Raw genomic sequence first — 23,282 nt, forward strand, 5'->3', positions numbered from 1 at the left:
TTTGTGTGAACAAAATTGAAATTGAGTTCACAAATCTGAGAGGTCTTCAAAGAAGACCTGTGGCACATACTTGTGGGCCACTATTGAAAATTCCTTGCACATATAATTCTTACACTGATTCAAGTTTTATGCTGTTCTAGATGGCAATGATTATAGTATGACTATACTTTAATATGTATGAGGTACAAAAAAATCAAGATTTAAAAACATGTTTTTCATTCATTTTTCTTACCAAGTCACTGTAACATACACAGCATGTGTGTAGGTTTCAAAGCACATTGTTTTGTTCATTTTTGAATAACTGTGGGGACTAGTTATATATAGGGTCTTATTAATATCTAGCCAACAAAATCAAAGTGCATTTAGTTTTATTAAATTCCAGCTTATGTTAGAAATGTATTCATTACATTTACTAATGAGATTGTTCATTAAACTTTAATGTTGTAATTTTAGTCAAAAGTTTGGAATGTTTTATGGTTGCATCATGAAGGCTTTTGTTTCTGGAATATGACAGAGACTCAGCTGTTTAAAGTTTATATAGTTAATATATTCCCACATTTAAGAAAGAAAAATCAATGTGTATTCTATTACTTAGCAAATGGACTAAGCTATTGTTGTTATACTCCATTTAAGGTGCAGTGTTTCATACAGGTTTTTACAAAAGAATGATTCAAGTCTGTCAACAATATGATTGTTAATATTTTTGTCACTTATTAAACTTAAAAAAAATTAAAACCATGTTATAATTGTTAAAGTTGTTTCCAGAGTTGTAATTTGTTTATGGATTTTTCCCCGGCCACCACTGTAAATATAATAATTACATATTCAGGACTTTACCAATTAATGTAACTGTTTGGTACCCAGTAAAGAAAAGTATATTCTTAAAGTTGATGACTTGCATATATTCAAAGAGAATCATGAGTATATATGAAAATAAACATTATATCTTAGTGCACGTTAGTATAGTAAGGGTTAAATCACAAAAAGACTTGTGCCTGTATATCTTGTTATTTTTCTTAGCAAACTGGAAACTAAGAATATTTCCTGAGTCACGGTCAGGTATATAGAGATTGACAGACAAACCCTAACCCGAAGACCCCCACCTCCCAAAATAATCACTCCCTCTCCAGGTGGTGAATGCTAACTGAGAACTAGAGACCATGGTGGCAAAAACTGGACAGGTTCAAGGTGGCCTGTCAGGTGGCTATGATGGATAAGACACAGTACTATGCTCATTAGGCTGGTTAATATTGGTGTACATTTTTGGAGGCAAGACCTAAGGCAATGGGAAATTGAAGTTGGATAGTGAGTGAAGTAAGCTTTTGATAAGGACTATAATAAATGAAAGAGAACTGAGTTGCTAATTGTTCAGTTCATCTCAACTCAGACTGTGTGCACATCACACAATAAAATTTGATTCTGCCTGCACAACCTGAGATCACCGAGTGCCTTCTTTGAGCAGCGTTTATCTGCCACAACACCAGTACCAATGAAAAGAACAAAAATGCATTTTTTTTTTCACTAAAACATGTTATTATGAAAGGAAATGATATACACGAAGTGCACAGGTTGTTTAAGAAATAAATGAATTTACAATGTTTATTTAAAACAATATCTTGATATTTTCACATTGCTATTTACATATGCACTATACACATACAAAGGTTTTAATATTTGTAATAAGCCTACTAAAACCAATGCTTCTTGCTGAATGCAGGCACACTTGATATAAGATATAAGAAGGCAATAGACTTTGTATCAGAATTGCTTGCTATCTGAAATAAAGAAAATAAAAGTGTTTATGCAATGGCAAAAGTCCAATAAAGATTTTAATCATTTATACTAAAAATATTTTATACATGTTTCCACTAATCATGCAGAGATCACTGCTACTTTTTCCTAGATCTTAGGCCTTGGATTTACAATTCAGACTTAGAGTGAACTACGTATTTGTTCTCTTAATGAAATATAAAGATATGTGGCTTCTTCTGCTTTATCAGGAGGATCTAATTGAAGTTCAGTCATCAGTAGGCAGCACAGTTCAAATACTGTCTGATCACATGGGTATTGTCTTGTCTGACATTCCTCTTCACAAACCTCAATATCCTGTACACTGCAAGGACAGAAATTGTCTTCAGCACCATAGAGATGTGGAACAGTATACATGATAAAAGGTTTACCATGGGGGGAATTGCTGTTTCGCTGAGGTCTAATGCGATGCATGTTCCATAAGTGAGACACACAATTTAGTTCCTCCTAAAATAAATTATAAAAAAAATTGTCTAGGTAAACTTATACCTGATCAGTAGTCACTACTTAAATGTGCCATCTTAAGTTATTTTTATGTCGATATTTTCTGGCAAGTGCTTCATTCACATCTATGAGCAGTTTAGTTTGTCATTCAACCGAGCAATTCTATTTATGGATGAAAATAATGGTCCTTACAATAAGAACACAGTTTAATAGAGGGGTACAGGCTCTGTAAACAATGACAAACATTTGCAAGTAGCTCAGTGCTTCTTAATATAAAAGAGTACATTTTTATAAGTTGCACACTGACTCCCTTCAAGTTATATAAAATGACTATGATATAAAGTACAAATTTTAATATTCACATAAGTGGTTTAAATAAACAAACCTGTAGCAGTTTCATGAAGCAAAACTGAAGAAGTGACTTGTCTAGAAAATCACCTGTGCATTGGTCTTCTTCTTTCAGTTTCTGGAAAAGATTAATCCAGAATTGGATACACTCCTTTCTTACAAAACCCCAAAAGCTTTCTATTCTTTGGTTATGGTTACTTGAACCATACAGGAAACTTTGATTGTCTGCAAATTGATCAGTACCATTTCTTCTAAGAAACTCTTGCATTTGCTTCACATAAATGTTTTCTGTACCTCGATCTGCTCTTTTTGGACATCCAAGTTGTGTTTTTACAGCTTCAACAAAATATCCAGCAATGACACTTGGATTACTGTTGGTGGAGTTTACCTCAAGCCAGATAACATAACGAGAGAAGCCATCCACACACCCATTCATGCATAGGCCATAAGGCATAAGTTTATCATGAGTCAAGGTGCCACATAAAATTAGGCCCTAGACATTAGTACCTTTGCCGCCTGAGTCGTCTGATTGTTCGATACTTTACACCAACTGGGTCAAATATTTCTAACAGTAGTCTGTTTCACGTTTAACTACAAACCCTTGCTGAATACATTTTAAATGCATTAGCCTGTACCCAAGAAGCTGTCCAGAAGACTCAATTTCCTCTAGGATGTAACATGCTACGTCAATGTAATCTGAATAATGCTTCCTTCTGTACAAATCATTAGTCTGCAAATATTTTTGGAGTGTTCGGAGACTTAAAATTATGCCATGATGACCTCCAAGGACTGCCAAAATTTCCTTTTGTTGCAGGCCTAAATGGAAATATAGTTGAACTAAGCTTCCAAGGTGTGCCATTTTCTTTTACTGTCAAACAGCAAATCCTATAATGAAATAAACAAAAACTATGTCAAAAAATGTATGCATAATAACATATACAGAATTATGTAATACTTCACAGAAATCAGCTATCAAAATGTGTGGTATAAATCCAAATACATGTAATATGGTAATTTTGGATTGTTCTAAACGAATTTAAGAAAAAAATACATTTTCCCAATTTTAAATTAGAGTTGGATAATTTTGATAAGACTTTTGATTTTGTACAACATAATGAACCTGCAGAAATGTTTAAAATAAAATGCAGTAGATGCAATCATTTTCATAACACACCAGTTTTTCTTGAACCACACATCTTGTAAACACAGTTATCCAGAGCAAAGTCATGGGAAAGCTGGATTCTATACCAGTAAGCAGTAGGTGCAAGGCAGGAACAATCCCCAGAGAAGGTGTAAGCCCAGACCAATAATAATAATTTTTTTAAAACTCCACCACAAATGGACACTATTTTCTTTAAAGTATTGTTTTCAGTAAGTTGGAATTAAGGAAGATTGAAAGAATAATTGTTGGCACTTAAAATTTGCCAATAATCAATACTGTAAAGGAAAAGAAATTATCATCAATGACTACTGACTAAACGCTGCATATCCACTAATTATACAGGTATCTTCTGATAATGATGGAGAAACTATCTAAAACTTTAGATACTAGTAACAATGATCCATGTGAATCATGCTCCTGTTGAAATTCCTATCACTATTATGAAGCTACTTAACTATATAACTATATATATATATAACTATATATATATATATATATATATATATATATATATATATATATATATATATATATATATATATATATATATATATATATATATATATAACTATATATATATACTGCTCAAAAGAATTAAAGGAACACTTTTAATCAGAGTATAGCATAAAGTCAATGAAACTTATGGGATATTAATCTGGTCAGATAAGTAGCAGAGGGGGTTGTTAATCAGTTTCAGCTGCTGTGGTGTTAATGAAATTAACAACAGATGCACTAGAGGGGCAACAATGAGATGACCCCAAAACAGGAATGGTTTAACAGGTGGAGGCCACTGACATTTTTCCCTCCTCATCTTTTCTGACTGTTTTTCACTAGTTTCACATTTGGCTACAGTCAGTGTCACTACTGGTAGCATGAGGCGATACCTGGACCCTACAGAGGTTGCACAGGTAGTCCAACTTCTCCAGGATGGCACAGCAATACGTGTCATTGCCAGAAGGTTTGCTGTGTCTCCCTGCACAGTCTCAAGGGCATGGAGGAGATTCTAGGAGACAAGCAGTTACTCTAGGAGAGCTGGAGAGGGCCATAGAAGGTCCATAACCCATCAGCAGGACCAGTATCTGCTCCTTTGGGCAAGGAGGAACAAGATGAGCACTGCCAGAGCCCTACAAAATGACCTCCAGCAGGCCACTGGTGTGAATGTCTCTGACCAAACAACCAGAAAGACTTCATGAGGGTGACCCAAGGGCCCCATGTCCTCTAATGGGCCCTGAGCTCACTGCCCAGCAACATGCAGCTCGATTGGCATTCGCCATAGAATACCAGAATTGGCAGATGCACCACTGGTGCCCTGTGCTTTTTACAGATGAGAGCAGGTTCACCCTGAGCACGTGACAGAAGTGAAAGGGTCTGGAGAAGCCATGGAGAACATTATGCTGCCTGTAACATCATTCAGCATGAGCAGTTTGGTGGTGGGTTAATGATTGTCTGGGGAGGCATATTCATGGAGGGTCACACAGACTGCTACAGGCTTGACAAAGGCACCTTGGCTGCCATTAGGTATCAGGATGAAATCCTTGGACCCATTGTCAGACCCTATGCTGGTACAGTGGCTCCTGGTGCACGACAATTCCTGGCCTCATGTGGTGAAAGTATGCAGGCAGTTCCTGGAGGATGAAGGAATTGATACCATTGACTGGCCACCACACTTTCCTGACCTAAAACCAATAGAACACCTCTGGGACATTATGTTTTGGTCCATCCAATGCCACCAGGTTGCACCTCAGACTGTCCAGGAGCTCAGTGATGCCCTGGTCCAGATCTGGGAGGAGATCCCCACAACACCATCTGTCATCTCATTAGAAGCATGCACCGATGTTGTCAGGCATGTATACAAGAACACAGGGGCCATACAAAGTGCTACGTACAATTTTGAGTTGCTGCAATTAAATTTTGGCAAAATGGACTAGCCTGCCACATAATTTTTCACTCTGATTTTTGGGGCGTCTTTGAATTCAGGGCTCTGTAGGTTGATCATTTTCATTTCCATCAAACGATGTGGCATCCTTTCGTTCCTAACACATTACCCAGTCTATATCAGTATAGATATCCAGGAGGATTTCTTTTTCCCATTGAGATCTGATGTGTTTTCAAAGAGTTCCTTTAATTTTTTTGAGCAGTTTATATATATATATATATATATATATATATATATATATAGATCTATCTGTATATCTATATACACACACACATTACATATATATGTCAATTTACTTATACAGCACATTTAAAACAACATAGGAATGCTGTGGCCAAGGTGCTTTTATATATAACTTTTTGGAATTAAGATATCGGCTTAGGATCATGCAATATCTCAAGAAGCACAGTATTTATAAAAACGCAAGTGTTTAGATCAGTGTAACGGAGTTAAACAAGTAACACTTCCCGCAAAAAGTGAACGTGTAAATCTCTTAAGCTTTGTGTTCTAAAGCATTTACTAATTTTTTGAGTCTGCCAGCTGAGACGCAAGGGCGTACAGGTAAAATATAAAGGCCAACCTAGACTGAATGACATCCCAAACCCTAACTGCCTGAATTGGGCACACATAGCAACCTAACAAGTACGCCTCTTGGGTGCAGGACGTAATCGTTGTAAATGAACACACGTCTTTAGGATGGCACAAAGATCAACGATGTTCACGGCGCTAATGCCTCATTCTGAGATAATACGATTAAAAGCCGCCTCCAGCACAGCTGTGCACGGTGTACAGACGCCGCGTAAAATCGACTGCATGCTGCCTGTACGTTGCTTTCTGTAAACTGTACGAATCTGGTGGACAAAAGCCTATCTAATGAAGCGCCCTACCCTCCCGGACTTGGCTTTTCTCCAGCGAGCCCCGTCCCCTTCCATTCCACGGACATGAGCTTTGTCTTTAAAGGACATACTGTATGTGCATGAAGGCGTATTTGTAGGTGAGTGGTCTCTTTTGTGCCGCAGTTTGTTCCTGCCTTGAGCCAGATGCGGCCAGGTTAAGTAGAGGTTTGAAATTAGACTATGCCGCTTTGTTACACGACGGGAAAGCAAAGATACGCAAAATAACTGAAACTGTATCACGAACGTGCAGACTGATAACTGTAAACAAAATGCACGTACCTAAATCATCCCACACTCCTAATACCTGTCTGCTTTTTATATCAGCGCGCTACAAGCGATGGAAGTGACGTCAAAGTGATGCGCCGTAGCCTTGGTAAGGTCGTAATTAGGCAGCCCCGAAGCGCAAATTTGTAATATTTTTATGTAACTTTATCTTGTACGTACGTGAAAACATCTCATGCGTACATGAAAGTATCTTGTATGTACGTGAAAACATCTCGCACTTCGGTGAAAGTATCTTGTACGAACGTGAAAGTATCTCGTACGTACGAGATATTTTCACGTACGTACGAGATAAAGGTTGCCCCAATTTTTTTTTCACTGTGCGGTTCAGAGCTTCCGTAACTTTCTGCATGCCTATGTATTTTTTTATGTGCCACATGTCTTGTAAGTGGTCCCCAAAGAGGCAGGGCCACTTGCACATATTTGTCAAGGAACGCTGAGGAAAAAAACAAGGTCCCCTGCAGTTCTTTAAATGTTCTGAAGCTTGGTGAGTGTCTTGTTCTGTGCTTTTTGTGAATTTTCTGGATTTCGATCTTTTGCTCCATTCTTTCATTCTTTTGCTCCGAGATTGCCTATTTCAAGTAACTCCTTTTGCATTTTGTGCTATTCTGAGCTTAACTGTTAACTACTGATGAGCAAACTCCGCGGTGTTTGGTTTGCCTCGAGTTCGGAGAGATCATGTAACTGTTCACGAATATTGCCAAACTCAGCGAAATGCAATGTAGTCAATGGGGATGGACTAAAAGAACTAAACTTGACTGGATTATATTGGGGCAATCATCTTTAAAGTGCACCTGAGGGCTAGGGAAATGTCTGCCAACTATACTGGACCAATTATCGTGGCAATATCGGTGACCCTTAGCTGTGTGGCAGCAGTGCTAACCACAGCAACATTGTGCCTCTGTGAGATCAAAGAAGAAAGAGCAGTCAGAAATATGCAAATATATATTTGATCAAAACAAAGCAGAAATGCCAAAATCGTAGTCAGCAGTCAGAAAAAATGTAATTTTATGTTGATTTATATGAGAAACAATCTAAACTGTGTTAATGCTTTGCACTTTTTCTTCTATCAAAAAGATAACACCTTGTAAATAGTAATAAATCTTTTGTGATTATTATTATTTCATAGAGTCTCCTGTATTGGGGGAGTTTGGTGTCAGTCTCTTTCAAGGTTTGTTTTCATTCTCCACGTGGTTAATTATGCATGCATAGCGTACATGCCACCTTGTCTTATACTGATGTGGAACTCAAAGACCGACCTGCTCATTTGGTGACAAGCACAGATAACTCGTTATTTAGGCTGTATATGTTTCATAAAAATAAAATTTGAGAACAAAAAAAACTTTTATAAAGTGCCTATGTTTAAACTATAGTTACTATCATTTTGAGTCATTTAACAGACTTTTGTGCTAAGGAACTCTCTAGTTCATGACAAATATATTGAATAAAAATAATAACAACTGGACTAATGATAAGCAATGGAGGAAATCCATTCATTCTATGTCCATTAAAAGGCACATCTTTCCATCTTTACTCATCCCAGGCCAGTATAGAGTTTCCCGTTAAATGACATACAGTACCCTTTTGTAAAATATGGGGAAAAACTGAAGTACTTTAAAAATACCCAGCCTGGCAAGGAGAGAATATAATAATGCTGTGCTGACAGTGACTAAGGCCAAAATCTCAGTCTTCCACACAAGCAAGGCAAGCCACTATGCAAATATGCATTCCATAATGATAGCTGTCTTAGTTTGACACAAAAGGAACACAATAGCATGTCAAAGGAGTTGTAGCAAAATTAGGAATTGCAAACAATCCAAAACATTATTGATCAAATCCTTAGGTGTGTCCAGGCTCCATTAACAAAAGACAAGAATAAATTGCATTTCTATATATTTCAAAATTGTTGGTTGGACCATGTCACCTTCAAAACTCTGAAATTAAAGATTATAGAATAGCAGTCTATGGAGCTTAACATATACAAACCCTAAACACCTGCTATTGTGCCTTTTCAAATTGTCCATACCTTCATTGAACTGTACTCCAAAAATGTCCACATTGGGATTTGATGCTTACTTTCTGTAATTTCCATCCTACAGCATGCCATCAGTAATTACGACCAAGAAAATAAAAAAAAATTGCAAAAGAGGTGTAAAGTGAATAGAGGATTGTACATAAATGATTCATTCTATATTGTCAGCCTTGCAGGTTATCTCTATTAACTCAACGTATTGTTATTCTGCATCCCATGGTACCACTGCTAAACTGTTCTGCCACACTGTTAACAGAGATGTGGCCTAAATTCAGACTGCTAAACATTTCTCAACAGTTTTATTTCATACATTCCATTATACTAATTGTACTTTCACATACACATAGAAATAAGAAATTTCAGCAAAAGGGAACTCATTAATTTCTATCATTTTCTCTGCCACATAATTCCCAAAGCACAGTAGCCTACTGAAACAAAATTATCTAATTAGTCATAGTTTTCAAAGATACAAAGTAATATATTATACCGTTATATTTCTCTGAACTAAGATGTGAGTAGATTCACATCTGGTGGCATGGATCGTGGACTATCTTACAGACAGACCTGAGTATGTGCGTCTTGGGAACTGCAGGTCTGGCATTGTGGTCAGCAACACAGGAGAGCCGCAGGGGACTGTACTTTCTCCGGTCTTGTTCAGCCTATATACATCAGACTTCCAATAAGATTCGGAGTCCTGCCATGTGCAAAAGTGCGCTGATGACACTGTTATTGTGGGCTGCATCAGGAGTGGGCAGGAGGAGGAGTACAGGAAGCTAATCAAAGACTTTGTTAAATGGTGTGACTCAAACAACTTACACCTTAACACCAGCAAGACCAAAGAACTGGTGGTGGATTTTAGGAGGCCCAGGCCCCTCATGGACCCTGTGATCATCAGAGGTGACTGTGTGCAGAGGGTACAGACCTATAAATACCTGGGAGTGCAGCTGGATGACAAATTGGACTGGTTTGCCAATACTGATGCTCTATGTAAGAAAGGTCAGAGCCGACTATACTTCCTTAGAAGGTTGGCGTCCTTTAACATATGCAATAAGATGCTGCAGATGTTTTACCAGACAGTTGTGATGAGTGCCCTCTTCTACAAACTTGTTAGGAAGACAGGCTCTATTGTAGGAATAAAACTGGACAGTTTAACATCTGTGGCACAGCGACAGCCACTAAACTAACTCCTGTCAATCATGAAGAATCCACTGCATCCACTGAACAGTGTCATCTCCAGGCAGAGGAGTAGCTTCGGTGACAGACTTTTGTCACTGTCCTGCTCCACTGACAGACTGAGGAGATCGTTCCTCCCCCACACTATGCGACTCTTCAATTCCACCTGGGGGAGTAAATGCTAACATTATTCAAAGTTATTGTCTGCTTTTACATGCATTTTTACTACTCTATCTATCTGAACTAAATTTTATTCTAGTTAAACTGTATTTGCATTTTAACAATTAATTTTATTACATTTAAAAAGAATAATAAACTGAATGCAAACTTTCAATGTAGCATATATTTTGTTATGTAACACATAGTTTATAATGTGGGGATTTGTACATTCAGTTAATTGATTCCCATGATTTTTTTTCTAATATCAAGCACATCATGTTTACATTCTGGACAGCCATAAATTTTTGAATACGCTTAATCCCAGACATGGTAAGGAGGTGCAAATTGATACCTGGTATTTAGTTATAGATCCAAACTTGTCACTTTGAATAGCTGTGAAAATTAAATACATATTTCATTAAAATCTGTGTTTCTTTTCTCAAGCGTGACTTTTTTTTTTTTTTAAAGTAGAAAACACCTGTAATTCAGAGCTTTGACTTGGACTACAGAGAAGAGTGCTTGTCTCAATAGAATATAAATAAATAAAATGGTCTAGGGGCTAAACATGACTATATTATCAAAATGTAAGCAGAAAAAAGAAAAATGTAATCTTTTTGCCAAAACTGAGTGTTAATTTTAGTGAGTGTAACTGGGCCAACATGAAAAAATATTTTAATGTTCAAGTTTACACATACAATAATATACTGTTTTTGCTGTATGGTAGCATGGAGTTTGGAAAGTATAGACAGGGAAAGGAAACTGGTCCCTTGGTGTAAGGTCCTTTTCTTGCCTCTTGTCTGCTGGGAGGTAAGATGCAGTACACATCAACTGAACTGTAAACAATATAAAATATGCAGGATGCTACAGGACATACTGTAAGTATTTATAATGTCTCCTATTTGTGCTTGGCCAAACTACCTTGCAAGTCATGCCTCCCTTATACTGTTAATAGGAAATTTCTTATAACTTTGTCATTATCTAACATTTATTGTAAGCTCAATTCCTTAATAGTATTTCAGCACTTTGTTAGCTGACAACAGGAACTCTATTGATGACTCAGCTTCCTTAAATATTATTATTTTTTTAATGATCTCTCTTGATTTGACAGTTTTTGTTTTATAATCTCTGGTTGTCTGGTTTGTAATTGTAAAATTATGTCTGGGTTTGGACTATGTCTACTGTACTAGTGTTTGGTGTCTAGTGTGCAAAAGATAAGTGAGCAACAGCGTGTTTGATTTAATTTACTAACTTATTACCATTTGTTGCCTGTATGCAGTATGTTTTCAGAGAAAAAGAAAAAAAAAAACAGGAAACATATGGCTGATAATGTTCACATTTTATTTTTCTATCAGACATCTTTCAGGAATAATTAATAAAGAAATACATTACAATTTACAAGGGTTCAAATGAAATTAAGACTGGTCAGAAATTTCTCTCCTCTAAATATTGACTGGGAAATTTCATAAGACAGTGGGAGTCATTTATAGTGTTGTGAATCAGGTTTATCTGAAGTACTCTGTAACTAACTTAGTGCTTTTCTGTTTGCAATAATTGTATTTTTTGGCAAGGACTAATATTGGCAGAAATTCAGAAAGTGTGTTGTAGTGGTTAAGGTTTTAGACTTCAAACCCTGAGGTTGTGAGTTCAAATTCTACAACTGACACTGTGAGACCATGAGAAATCTGTTTGTGCTCCAAATGGAAAAACATAAGAAATGTAACCAATTGCATCTCAAATGTTAATAACATTAAGTCACTGGAGCTGCTTACTCTTGAACATGCCATGACCCCTATCCAAAAAGACAAAACATTTGTAGTAAAAAAAAAGATATATTGTATTTTTCATTCAAAGAGATGGAACATCACAAACATTAGCACTGTGTTTATGAATCCTATACCAAATGGCATATAACAGAAACACAGGCCTGGATGAACACACAGATCCACACATCCGCAGACACTTTTACTAAGGTGGATATTTGTCGATAATAATGCTATACTGAGTAGACTATAGCAGCAACCTGTGTCATTTTTTGGCTAACCAGCTGAATTTTAATTGACTATCCATCATTTTTAATTTGGACATTTATTGGGATTAATTTCAGTTCTTATTAGTTGCAGTTTATAGTTCGACACTTTCCTTGAAGTAAACTGTTCTTTCCATACACTAGGCCGGTTTTAATCTGTATATTGCTTTTGATTTAAACCCTCCAAAACATTGTACCTGTACAGGATTACTGATCAAAGTGTCATATTCCAATCTGGTTGAAGCTAACATTTTTACAGGATATCCTACAGGAGAAAAGATATTGATACCATAATTACCTGTTTAAATTCAAAACAATTTAGTTTCCAATAAAGTTGAGTTTTCCATTGACCATCAGCAGAGCCAAAGGCCAGTCAATAGACAAAGCAAAAGCAACTTTATATAGCATGTTCAAGAGTATGGAGGTCCGTTGAACTAATAGTATTAGCCCCTAGTTTAAAAAAAATGCTTAGTTACATAGTGCTTCTGATACATATGATAACTGACAGCACTATAACCAATGCCTCAGTAACACAGTGAATTATAAATAATATTTGACATAAAGTGAAAGGATTTTGCTTTTGTATTTTTGTAGAATACCTGACTGAAAAAGAAGACACTCAATGGTGCTATAACTGTACAATACTACTGCAAAGATGATAAACAAAAAAGCTGAATTAGCGGAAGATGCCCTAATTTGGGGTTTTCATTAAAATGTGATGTATTTCATGAGGTTTAAGCAAAAATAAACAAAAAAAGCTGTCTCAAATATGTAAATATGTGCTTCAATTTAAACGTCGTCATTTTCCAACTTGCTTAATCCAGACCAGGACCTCAGGGGTGCTGGAACCTTTCCCAGCTAGCATAGAATGCAAGGCTGGAACAGACCCTGTACAAGGCACTGGTTCATCACGGGGCAAACACCCACAAACCAAATGCACACTGGGGCAAATTAGCGTCGCGTTTTCACCTAACCTGAATATTTCTGGATTGAGCAAGGAAACCGGAGCACCGGTGAGAATATGCCGACTCCACCCAGGTAGAACATGGGACGCAAATTTAAATGTTTAAAGTCTAGATATTCTTGATTAGAATAGTAACTTTTCATTTAAACCCTCTGATAAAGGTCAACTGAAGGCTAGATACCTAGTTAAGGATCAGAACTAACATATTTGTAACCACCGACCTTTAAATAGTTTTAAACAAAAAACCACACGCATATGTTTACAACTTGTCATTTTTAAACTTCTGGGAGTGGTTCTTGGAGGGCTAGGGTCACCGGTAATGAATCAAACATTAAAACTATCGTCATATTCATGATCGGCAACCTCGAAATAGCATGAAACGACACCCCACACGACTATAGGAGAAACTTTGACCCCTAGAATCCCATTTAGGAGGGAACCCATGCGCCAACGGATGTGTCATGCACTCTTAAATTAAGAGTAAAATTCCTGCACAAAACTTGGTCCAAAACAAGTTTTTTTTCCGAGTCTAGAATTCAGAGAAATCACAAAAAACTCACAGTCTTAGAAAACAACAGGACGAGTCGAACGGTATATCATATGTAGGGGTTTTCTCATACCCTTGAGTCGGAAGGTGCCGGACAAAAAAGTTAAACTGAAATTTCAAAAAATTCATACGTAATATATGAACAAAATATTTGTTCGGACATACAGTATGCTTACATTAGCCAGTATACAAACTTCCAGCACCACCTGTCGTTTTGAAAAGTGGTTTCCACTAAGCAGTAATGACATTTCATTCATTCGGTTTAGGCTGAAAGCACCTTTTTGTTTTGATAATATTTAAAGCTTAGGAATTTGTCCACTTGGTGAAAGATTAAAACTTCGCTTTCTGTCAATCTCAAAGAACATTGAATTTCAATAATGAATGAGGTCTCACGCCTTACATTGTGATCTGTGTTTTACTAACCAACTTTCTAGAAAGCAAAATTGGCCTACTACTGTAATCAAATCACAAGTGTTTACTTCTGGTTTAATTAATGTTCCATCACAATTACCAAATGAAAGACATTTTACAGAACATACTCACCAAAATAGTGGATACATTGACAAGACGTCTTATTTTTAGATTACAGAGAAGCCTACATGTTTATTGTAATCGATAAAAACTATATATGCGGTTTAATAATATTTATTAACAGCGAGGCTGAACAAACAAATGGCTCGTCGACACTGCAGATTTGTTGCGAAGCACACCCAAGCCAAACCGCGTGTGCGCGTCCCTCCCTGTTCCATACTTGCTCTGCGCGTGCAAAGGCCGCTGCGCACGCGCACCGCGCTTTCCCTGTCAGGGCAGGAACACTGTCAGTATGGCGGCAGGGTGCTGCGGGGAGGATGCTGTGGCCGATGATGTTTCTGTTGCCGCCAGGATATGATCAACAAATTTACCCGAATAGAAAAGATAGCGAGCAACGCCTGACGTTGTGACCCTCTGGAATATCGACATGGCCAGGCTGGCCGATTATTTTGTGGTTGTCGGGTACGACTTTGATAAGAGGGGTGAGTCTTGCAATCGTTGTGGCATCTTGCTTTCTGTTTTCCGTTCTATGGCAGTTTTCATTCCAGCTCAACGAGCTTACCCTACCAAAGAGGAGGCGGCGTGGGAAAGAGAAGTGGGGGCGCACTTTTAGTCAAATTTCTTTGCGCCTCGACTCGACATGGGCTGGGTTCAGACGGGGCAGCACCAGGGCTCAGGTCTCTGCTGCGAGGCCCCAAGTCGCTAATCCGGCCCCAGGATTGTTGTGGCCTGGACGCCCGTTGTAAATAAACCAAATACGAAGGCATTCTAATAATCTGGCCAAGAGAAAACAAGTAAAGCGGCCCTTAAAAGCAAGGGGTGGTGGTGTTTCACAGTTGTCACAAGCAGGAGGTTGTCTCTTTTAAGATGGGCGTTGTGAGTGGATGACATGATTTAGAAGACGTGACGTTGCCTTACGAGTTTGCTAGTTAATTGATTATAAAGCCAAGGAGGTTGAGCGCTGATTCATTTTTTAAACAGTGTCAAAGGCGTATGTCCGCCGCAGAAAAAGGATGGGGTCTTGTTGAAAAAAAGTGTCTATTTCGACACATGCGGTTTCCTCAGCTGAGTGAAAGCTTTGCAGTGACGTCTAGGCTCCACAATTCCAGGTCGTTTGTTCTGCCTGCTCGTAAAACCAAATCTTGTTTTTAAATCGTATTTGTTTCTTGCCCTTTTAAGCCATTGTGAATGTATGTACTTGATCACGATCGGTCCTCTGGGATTCATTTTCAGAATTTCTCAAGAGGTGCCCATTTCAATAAGTGTGCATTTACTGGTGATTGCTTTGAGAGTTCGGTAGTTTTCATACTGGTGCAGCCGTCAGTGGCCTACTAGCGTTCCAGCTGGCGGAGGAGATTCTCCAACCGGCGGCTGTCACTCCACTCCGAGCATCTTGCACATTCCGTAGTTTGATGCCAACAACAATCTGTAGTGGTTTCACTTAGTTTGTTTTTGAACAGTTAATATTTGATAACATGCCTAATGGCAATACTGAAAGCAATTAGACTTAAGAGTCTATAGTTTAGTATCTGTAGTACCCACATAAAAAAAACTTAAGTGTGGTGCGCCGCGAATCTAAAAAAGAAAGAAATGGTTTCTGGTTGATTTTTCAGCCAGTTGGTGTCTACATGCTGCTGATTGTCCTTATCTTCATGAAATTCAGGCTCTCCTTTCACTTTGCAAAGACATTAGCTGTTTTGCATTTGTGGCTTGAGATTGAATGCAACGCATACTGTAAAAACCCTGTGCCACATTGGTTCATGAGGACCCATTTTACTTGTTGGGAATGCAGTGTTTTAAAGTAATGCCCATTCAGACTGTATGACTGTAACTTTGCTGTCGATAGTACCCTCATTCATTTAATATTTCTTGTGTGGCTATTGTGATGATTTTATAAATGTGGTTTCTATCAAAGATATTTTATCTAATTTCACATTTGGAGTTGTGTGCTGCAGAGTTGCAGGTAGACATAACCATGTTCACCCACCCATTGCAGATTGATTTTGCACTTGCTCATACTGGGTCAGTTTAGAGTTAATACATGCATGCCTTTGAAAAGTTGGTAGAAAGCACAGTAACAGGATGTCAGTGTCAGGAATGAAACCTGTGTCCCTAGAACTTTGAGATAATATTACCAACTACTGCACTCTTTAAATGATCAGTGCATTACAAAGTAAACAATGTAATATAGGAAGTAATAGTTGAAATAATATTTTGTATGTTTCCCTTCAAAGACAGCACCATAGTAATTTGCTTTACAAAGTACTTCATAGTGTAGTTTAAAAGTCTGAAATATGAGTGACTTACAAGGCAGTTCCAAAGCAAGATAAAATGTGACAAATCTGCTTACAAATGTAATGGATGGAATCACAATGATTGATACAATGTGTGATGCTGCTTACTTGGAAATGCATTACAACATCAGTATTTTAAAATTGCTTCTACTTATTTTTATTTATTTGTTTGTTTGTTTGATATAGTTCAAAGTCTGAAATAAGTTTGTCTTACAAGGCAGAGTTACAGGTAGCCATACCCATATTCACAAGCCCATTGCCGGATGAATCTGCATTCGTTCCTATCGGACCAGTTTAGAGTTAACAAATGCAAGCCTTTGAAAAATTGGTAGAAAGCATCGTAACAGGATGCCAGCGTCCGTATTGAAACCCATGGCCCTACAACTTTGAGATGATAGTACCAATCACTGCACTCTTCATTAAATAATCGGTGCATTTCACAGCATAACAAATAAACAGTGTCGTGCTGTAGGAAGTAGTAGTTGAAGTAATGTTTTCTATGTTTCTCTTAAAAGAGAGCACCATAGTAATTTGCTTTACAAATTACTTAATAATTTAGTTAAAAGTCTGAAATAGGAGTAACTTACAAGGTAGATCCAAAGCAAATCTGCTTACAAATGTGATGAATGGAATCACAATGATTGATACCACATGTGATCCTGCTTACCTGGAAGTGCATTAGAACATCAGTATTAAGATTGTTTCTACTAATTTTTATTTGTTTGTTTGTTTGTTTATTTGTTTTACACTTTACAAATATTCCATCTTCACACTTAAAAGGGAAAATGCTCTAAGGAGATCTTTAGTTTTCCTCATTGTATATTTTACCCAGTCCTTGTTAAGGGTTTTACTGAAAAAGTCTAACCTCAAAACATGCAAAAAAGCAATTACTTGATGTACTACTACTGCATGAATCAAACTCCTACTTTAACTTTCTGGATAAATGAATTTGTGAAATGCAGAAAGTGAAAGATTTAATAATTTTCTATGCAGTGAAAAAAATAGTATGATTTAATTTATTTGCCATGATTTTTATTTAAAAGTTGTGAACATAATGGATTGGTTTCTACTCGCATGAATGGGTTATGTTTTGCAGCAATACAGTTTGAGAAACACTGTGCTAAATAATGATTTCTATAGTATATTTCCCAGTAAGTAAGCAAGCTATAACAGATTATAGAAAAATAAAACTAGGAAAATGAGTTGTTAGTAGTGGTTGAAATGAGCCATTTTTCATTCATTTAATTTACATTTTTGCATTAATGGAGCACATACTCATGTGGTGTGTTACAAAGCATTTAAACATACAGTTGAATGTGCCAAGTGTTGCGGAGTAAATGATGGGATAATTCAAACCAAATATAAGTGACCAAGGAAACAAGAAGAAAATGCCAAGATGTTGTCCTGATAGGTCAGAGTATGAACCAGTTAGCTGTTTGTGTGGATGGTTGGGGCTGACAGACAGTAGGTGGGACCAAAAAAGATGTTGAACTTCAAAGAATATAATATCGTACTGTGAATAAATGGAGCAAGAATAATAGGTCACTACTACTTTTTTCCTGTTTGTACTAAAATCTAGTGATTTTTAATGGCAGTTAATTTTCATGTAATTTGGTCTTTCTTGTAGTTTACCAGTTTTTAAAAATTAGTATAGTAGAATCACAATTTTTTGAAGAACTATGAAATAAATAAATGAATGTAATGTATAAGGATAGGAGGTCTAGAAACAAGTTACCATTTCAGTTTTCATAAGAGATAAAAGTTATGTTTGAATACTTTTAACTGTAGAATACCTGAAGCCTATGAAAATATTTGTAATGCCTGGCCACCTTAAATTCTCTTGCACCTCGTCATCAGCGTCTTTGTTTTGCAAATGTGCCAATCAACACAAGAAGCAAGCTGCCTGCTATCCCACCCCCACCGAGGCAACTGAAGTCAAGTCAGACGCAAAATTCTCAAAGCTGAGTTCTCTTTATTTTTTATTTGGGAGTTAGGTGCCTGGAATTGAATAGGGTAAATAATAAATTGTTATTTGGAATACATACATTTCATGTGTGTTCTGTGTCTACAACAATCTGTGTAAATCTAGGACTGAAGTCCAAATATCAAATAAATTCTTTCACAAAATGTAGAACAAAACAAGTGCGGTTTTATTCAAGAATATAACTGAAGAAAAAGAAATTATTTAAATTTACAAGTTGCTGTCAATATGTAAAAACCGAATCCCAAATATCAATTGACACAAACTAGAGATGACCGCTTGGCCGGTGTAGAGGTAAGAAGTTGAAGTTCGTTGTACCATGTGAAGGTGACTGAGAAAATTAAAACTGAATAAAAACAAAAGAAATTTAACTTTTACAGGTAGAAAAATTTACACTGGGTGTTACAGACTCAAATCAAATGTATTTTTATTATATAACAGTGATAATAATAGCAGCTGACTACTCAAAATGATAAATGCTGAGAGGACCCGGGATTGAACCCACAGCATCTTGATTACGAGACAGCAGTTCTTATATCTGCACCAGCCAAGCAGACATGTCCAGTTTGTGATTGATATTTGGGCTTCAGTTTTTACACATTGACAGCAATATGTAGATTGAATAATTTCTTTTTCTTCAGTTATATCCTCTTTAATAAAACCCCTATGTGCGTCCAGGTGTCCGTGTGTGTGTGTGTGTGTGTGTGTGTGTGTGTGTGTGTGTGTGTGTGTGTGTGTGTGTGTGTGTGTGTGTGTGTCTGTCTTTTGGTGAAGTACGCATGCGAGGCTCGGTGCGAAACGCACGACCGGCATCGTGAACGCACACACACTGGAAGCTGAGCACACAGTGAATGGCGTAGCCACAGCCGCGCATGATAAGCAAATAAAGGACAGCATTGCTGGGGAGCGTGCTGATTGGGTAGTCACGGCCGCGCACATAAAATCCATTGCTGGGGAGACACCACACATACTGCCCCGTGCATGTTTACTAACTAACTAACTACTAACAACATGCCACCCAAAAAAAAAAAGGACATGTCAAGTAGGACAAAAGACACAGACACTCAAATCGTATATAAGCAACATCTCCCGGAAGAACGGTCAGCTCAGCAAGTAAACATCAACAAAAGAAAGGCTGAAAGACAAAGAAAAATACGAGCAAATAGATTGATTGTAAAAAAAGAAAACGAGCATCAGAATATTCCCCGTATTGATTTGGCTCTATCCTCTACTAATTTACCCATTACCATAAGAAGGCAACAATTTCCAGTTACATTAGCCTTTGCCATAACAATTAATAAAGCTCAAGGGCAAACCTTAGAAAAAGTTGCCATTTACTTGCCAGAACCAGTATTCAGCCACGGTCAGTTATATGTTGCATTATCAAGAGCTAGAAGTTGTACAGATGTTGTTTTCAACGTTGTAGATGGTCCTGAATAAGAGTGTTTACAAAAAATGTTGTCTATAATGAAATTTTATTGAAAAATTTCCTGAGGTATAAAAATAAAAACATTTTCCTAAATATCTTCTTCAGATATTGTGTATTACAGATTGTTATAAAGTTTTACAACTAAAGCAATATTAATTATACTTACTGTATTGTCATATACGTTTCTATTTTTAATATTATTTTACTTTTACTTTAGGCTTCTTGCAAAAATATTTTTAACAAAAAAATTAAGACAACAGACAGAATGAGGTCAAGGTCCCTTGCCATTTAATATAGACTGTTCCTAATAATATTTATGCAATACTGTTCTAGCGCCCGTTATTGTAACGGGCTTAATGTCTAGTTGAATAAAAGTGCACTTGTTTTGTTAGACCTTTTGTGAATATGTTTATTTGAACTTCAGTCTTCACACATGATGCACTTCATGTCAGTATTTTGTCATTATTGTTATAACATGAAAAAAAGTTTCTGTTTTAGTTATGTGTTCAACATTTCTTGCATTTCCTGCCATCCTACATTTACACATAGATACGATAAAGCTAACATGTATACAGGGAAAACATATTAAATGTATGTATTCCAAATCTTCTTCTTTCGGCTGCTCCTGTTAGGGGTTGCCACAGCGGATCATCTTCTTCCATATTTTTCTGTCCTCTGCATCTTGTTCTGTTACACCCATCACCTGCATGTCCTCTCTCACCACATCCATAAACCTTCGCTTAGGCCTTCCTCTTTTCCTCTTCCCTGGCAGCTCTATCCTTAGCATCCTTCACCCAATATACCCTGCATCTCTCCTCTGCACATGTCCAAATCAACGCAATCTAGCCTCTCTGACCTTGTCTCCCAACCGTCCAACTTGAACTGACCCTCTAATGTACACATTTCTAATCCTATCTAACCTCGTCACACCCAGTGAAGATCTTAGCAACTTTAACTCTGCTACCTCCAGCTCTGTCTCCTGCTTTCTGGTCAGTGCCACCATCTCCAACCCATATACCATAACTGATCTCACTACCATCCTGTTGACCTTCCCTTTCACTCTTCCTGACACCTGTCAGTCACAAATTACTCCTGACACTCTTCTCCACCCATTCCACCCTGCCTGCACTCTCTTTTTCACCTCTCTTCCACAATCCCCATTACTCTGTACAGTTGATCCCAAGTATTTAAACTCATCCACCTTCGTCAGCTCTACTCCCTGCATTCTCACCATTCCACTGACCTCCCTCTCATTTACACACATGTATTCTATCTTGTTCCTACTGACCTTCATTCCTCTCCTCTCCATAACATATCTCACCTCTCCAGGATCTCCTCAACCTGCTCCCTACTATCGCTACAGAGCACAATGTCATCAGCAAACATCATAGTCCATGGGGACTCCTGTCTAATCTCGTCTGTCAACCTGTCTATCACTATTGCAAATAAAAAGGGCTCAGAGCTGATCCCTGATGTAATCCCACCTCCTCGTCGAATGTATCCATCGCTCCTACCGCAGACCTCACCACTGTCACACTTCCCTTGTACATATCCTGTACATACTTCTCTGCCCCACCTGACATCCTCATACAGTACCACAGCTCCTCTTGAGGCACCCTGTCATATGCTTTTTCCATGTCCACAAAGACGCAATGCAACTCCTTCTGGCCTTCTCTAAACTTCTCCATCAACATCCTTAGAGCAAACATTGCATCTCTGGTGCTCTTTCTTGGCATGAAGCCATACTGCTGCTCAGTAATCATCACCTCACTTCTTAAACTAGCTTCCACTACTCTTTCCCATAACTTCATGCTATGGCTCATCAAATTTATTCCCCTGTAGTTACTGCAGTCCTGCACATTCCCCTTATTCTTAAAAATGATCACCAGTACACTTCTCCTCCACTCCTCGGGTATCCTCTCACTTTCCAAGATTCCATTAAACAATCTGGTTAAAAACTCCACTGACATCTCTCCTAAACACCTCCATGCTTCCATAGGTATGTCATCTGGACCAACGTCCTTTCCATTTTTCATCCTCTTCATAGCTGTCCTTACTTCCTCCTTGCTAATCCGTTGCACTTCCTGATTCACTATCTTCACATCGTCCAACCTCTTCTCTGTCTCGCTCTCTTCATTCATCAGCCTCTCAAAGCACTGTTTCCATCTGCTCAACACACTCTCCTCGCTTGTGAGTATGTTTCCATCTTTATCCTTTATCACCCTAACCTGCTGCACACCTTTCCCAGCTCGGTCCCTCTGTCTGGCCAATCGGTACAGGACTTTTCTCCCTCCTTAGTGTTCAATGTCTCATACAACTCATCATACGCCTTTTCTTTAGGCTTCGCCGCCTCTCTCTTCACCTTATGCCTTATCTCCTTGTACTCTTGTCTACTTTCTGCATCTCTCTGGTTATCCTACTTCTTTGCCATCCTCTTCCTCTGTATACTCTCCTGTATTTCGTCATTCCACCACCAGGTTTCCTTTTCCTCCTTCCTCTTTCCAGATATCATGCCAAGCACCCTTCTTGCTGTCACCCTTACTACATCTGCTGTAGTTTCCCAGCTGTCTGGTAACTCTTCACTGCCACCCAGTGCCTGTCTCACCTCCTCCCTAAACTCAACCTTGCAGTCTTCCTTTTTCAACTTCCACCATTCGATCCTTGACTCTGCCCTCACTCTCTTCCTCTTCTTGATCTCCAACGTCATCCTACAGACCACCATCCTATGCTGCTAAACACTAGAATTACCAGAGCCTACGAAAAAACTCGTAAAACTGTCCCACTTTAAATCGCTTCTTAAAACCGTTCTCACCTCTCCGCCAGCGTCTTTTGTTAATCTAAATGTGCTGATAAAAGAAAAACTGCAAGTAGCCAGCTATTCCATCCCCCCACCGACTTAGAATGTACACAAACTTCTCCCAGCTCATGCCTTGATTGATTTTCTGGGAGTGAAGTTGAGTTTTAGAGTGGAAATAATAGATCGTTTAGATTAACAAAAGACGCTGGTGGAGAGGTGAGAACGATTTTAAGAAGTGATTTAAGGTGGGACGGATTTACGAGTTTTTTCGTAGGCTCTGGTAATTCTAGTGTTAACAACACTTTCCCCTGCCACCACTTTGCAGTCTTCAATCTCCTTCAGATTGACTCTTCTGCATAGGATGTAATCTACCTGTGTGCATCTTCCTCAACTCTTGTATGTCACTCTTTGTTCCTCCCTCTTCTTAAAATATGTATTCACCACAGCCATGTCCATCCTTTTGACAAAATCC

The 23,282-nt window shown here is 37.9% G+C and overlaps 2 protein-coding genes across 16 annotated transcripts in view; one reads left to right on the forward strand and one right to left on the reverse strand.

Annotated features, from left to right (window-relative positions):
- Positions 1-1,620: 1,620 nt before the first annotated feature.
- On the reverse strand, positions 1,621-14,501 carry LOC120534210. Of its 5 annotated transcripts, none has more exons than XM_039761618.1 (4): positions 14,322-14,501; positions 8,904-8,970; positions 2,639-2,719; positions 1,621-2,256 (listed from the first exon to the last, which is right to left on the reverse strand). In XM_039761618.1, the coding sequence occupies exons 1-4, from the start codon at positions 14,336-14,338 to the stop codon at positions 1,933-1,935; spliced, it is 489 nt and encodes a 162-aa protein (XP_039617552.1). In that variant the 5' UTR covers positions 14,339-14,501; the 3' UTR covers positions 1,621-1,932. The 5 variants fall into 5 exon arrangements, 4 of the variants coding, with proteins under 4 accessions (XP_039617552.1, XP_039617550.1, XP_039617549.1 ...); XM_039761616.1 differs by having other exon boundaries at positions 2,639-3,486; positions 14,322-14,499; XM_039761615.1 differs by lacking the exon at positions 8,904-8,970 and having other exon boundaries at positions 2,639-3,486; positions 14,322-14,499.
- A 90-nt stretch (positions 14,502-14,591) lies between these two features.
- sbf1 (SET binding factor 1) overlaps positions 14,592-23,282 on the forward strand; it is a 256,856-nt gene continuing 248,165 nt past the window's right edge. For 9 of the 11 annotated variants that reach the window (XM_039761608.1, XM_039761606.1, XM_039761604.1 and 6 more), the window contains exon 1: positions 14,593-14,791. In XM_039761608.1, the coding sequence (XP_039617542.1) occupies positions 14,737-14,791 (55 nt within the window). In that variant the 5' untranslated portion in view covers positions 14,593-14,736. Of the gene's footprint in view, positions 14,792-23,282 lie in introns of all 11 variants that reach the window. The other 2 variants (XM_039761603.1, XM_039761614.1) reach the window with 2 other exon arrangements.

This window comes from Polypterus senegalus, chromosome 8 (assembly GCF_016835505.1).
Source record: "Polypterus senegalus isolate Bchr_013 chromosome 8, ASM1683550v1, whole genome shotgun sequence".
In the NCBI taxonomy this organism is placed as follows: domain Eukaryota; kingdom Metazoa; phylum Chordata; class Cladistia; order Polypteriformes; family Polypteridae; genus Polypterus; species Polypterus senegalus.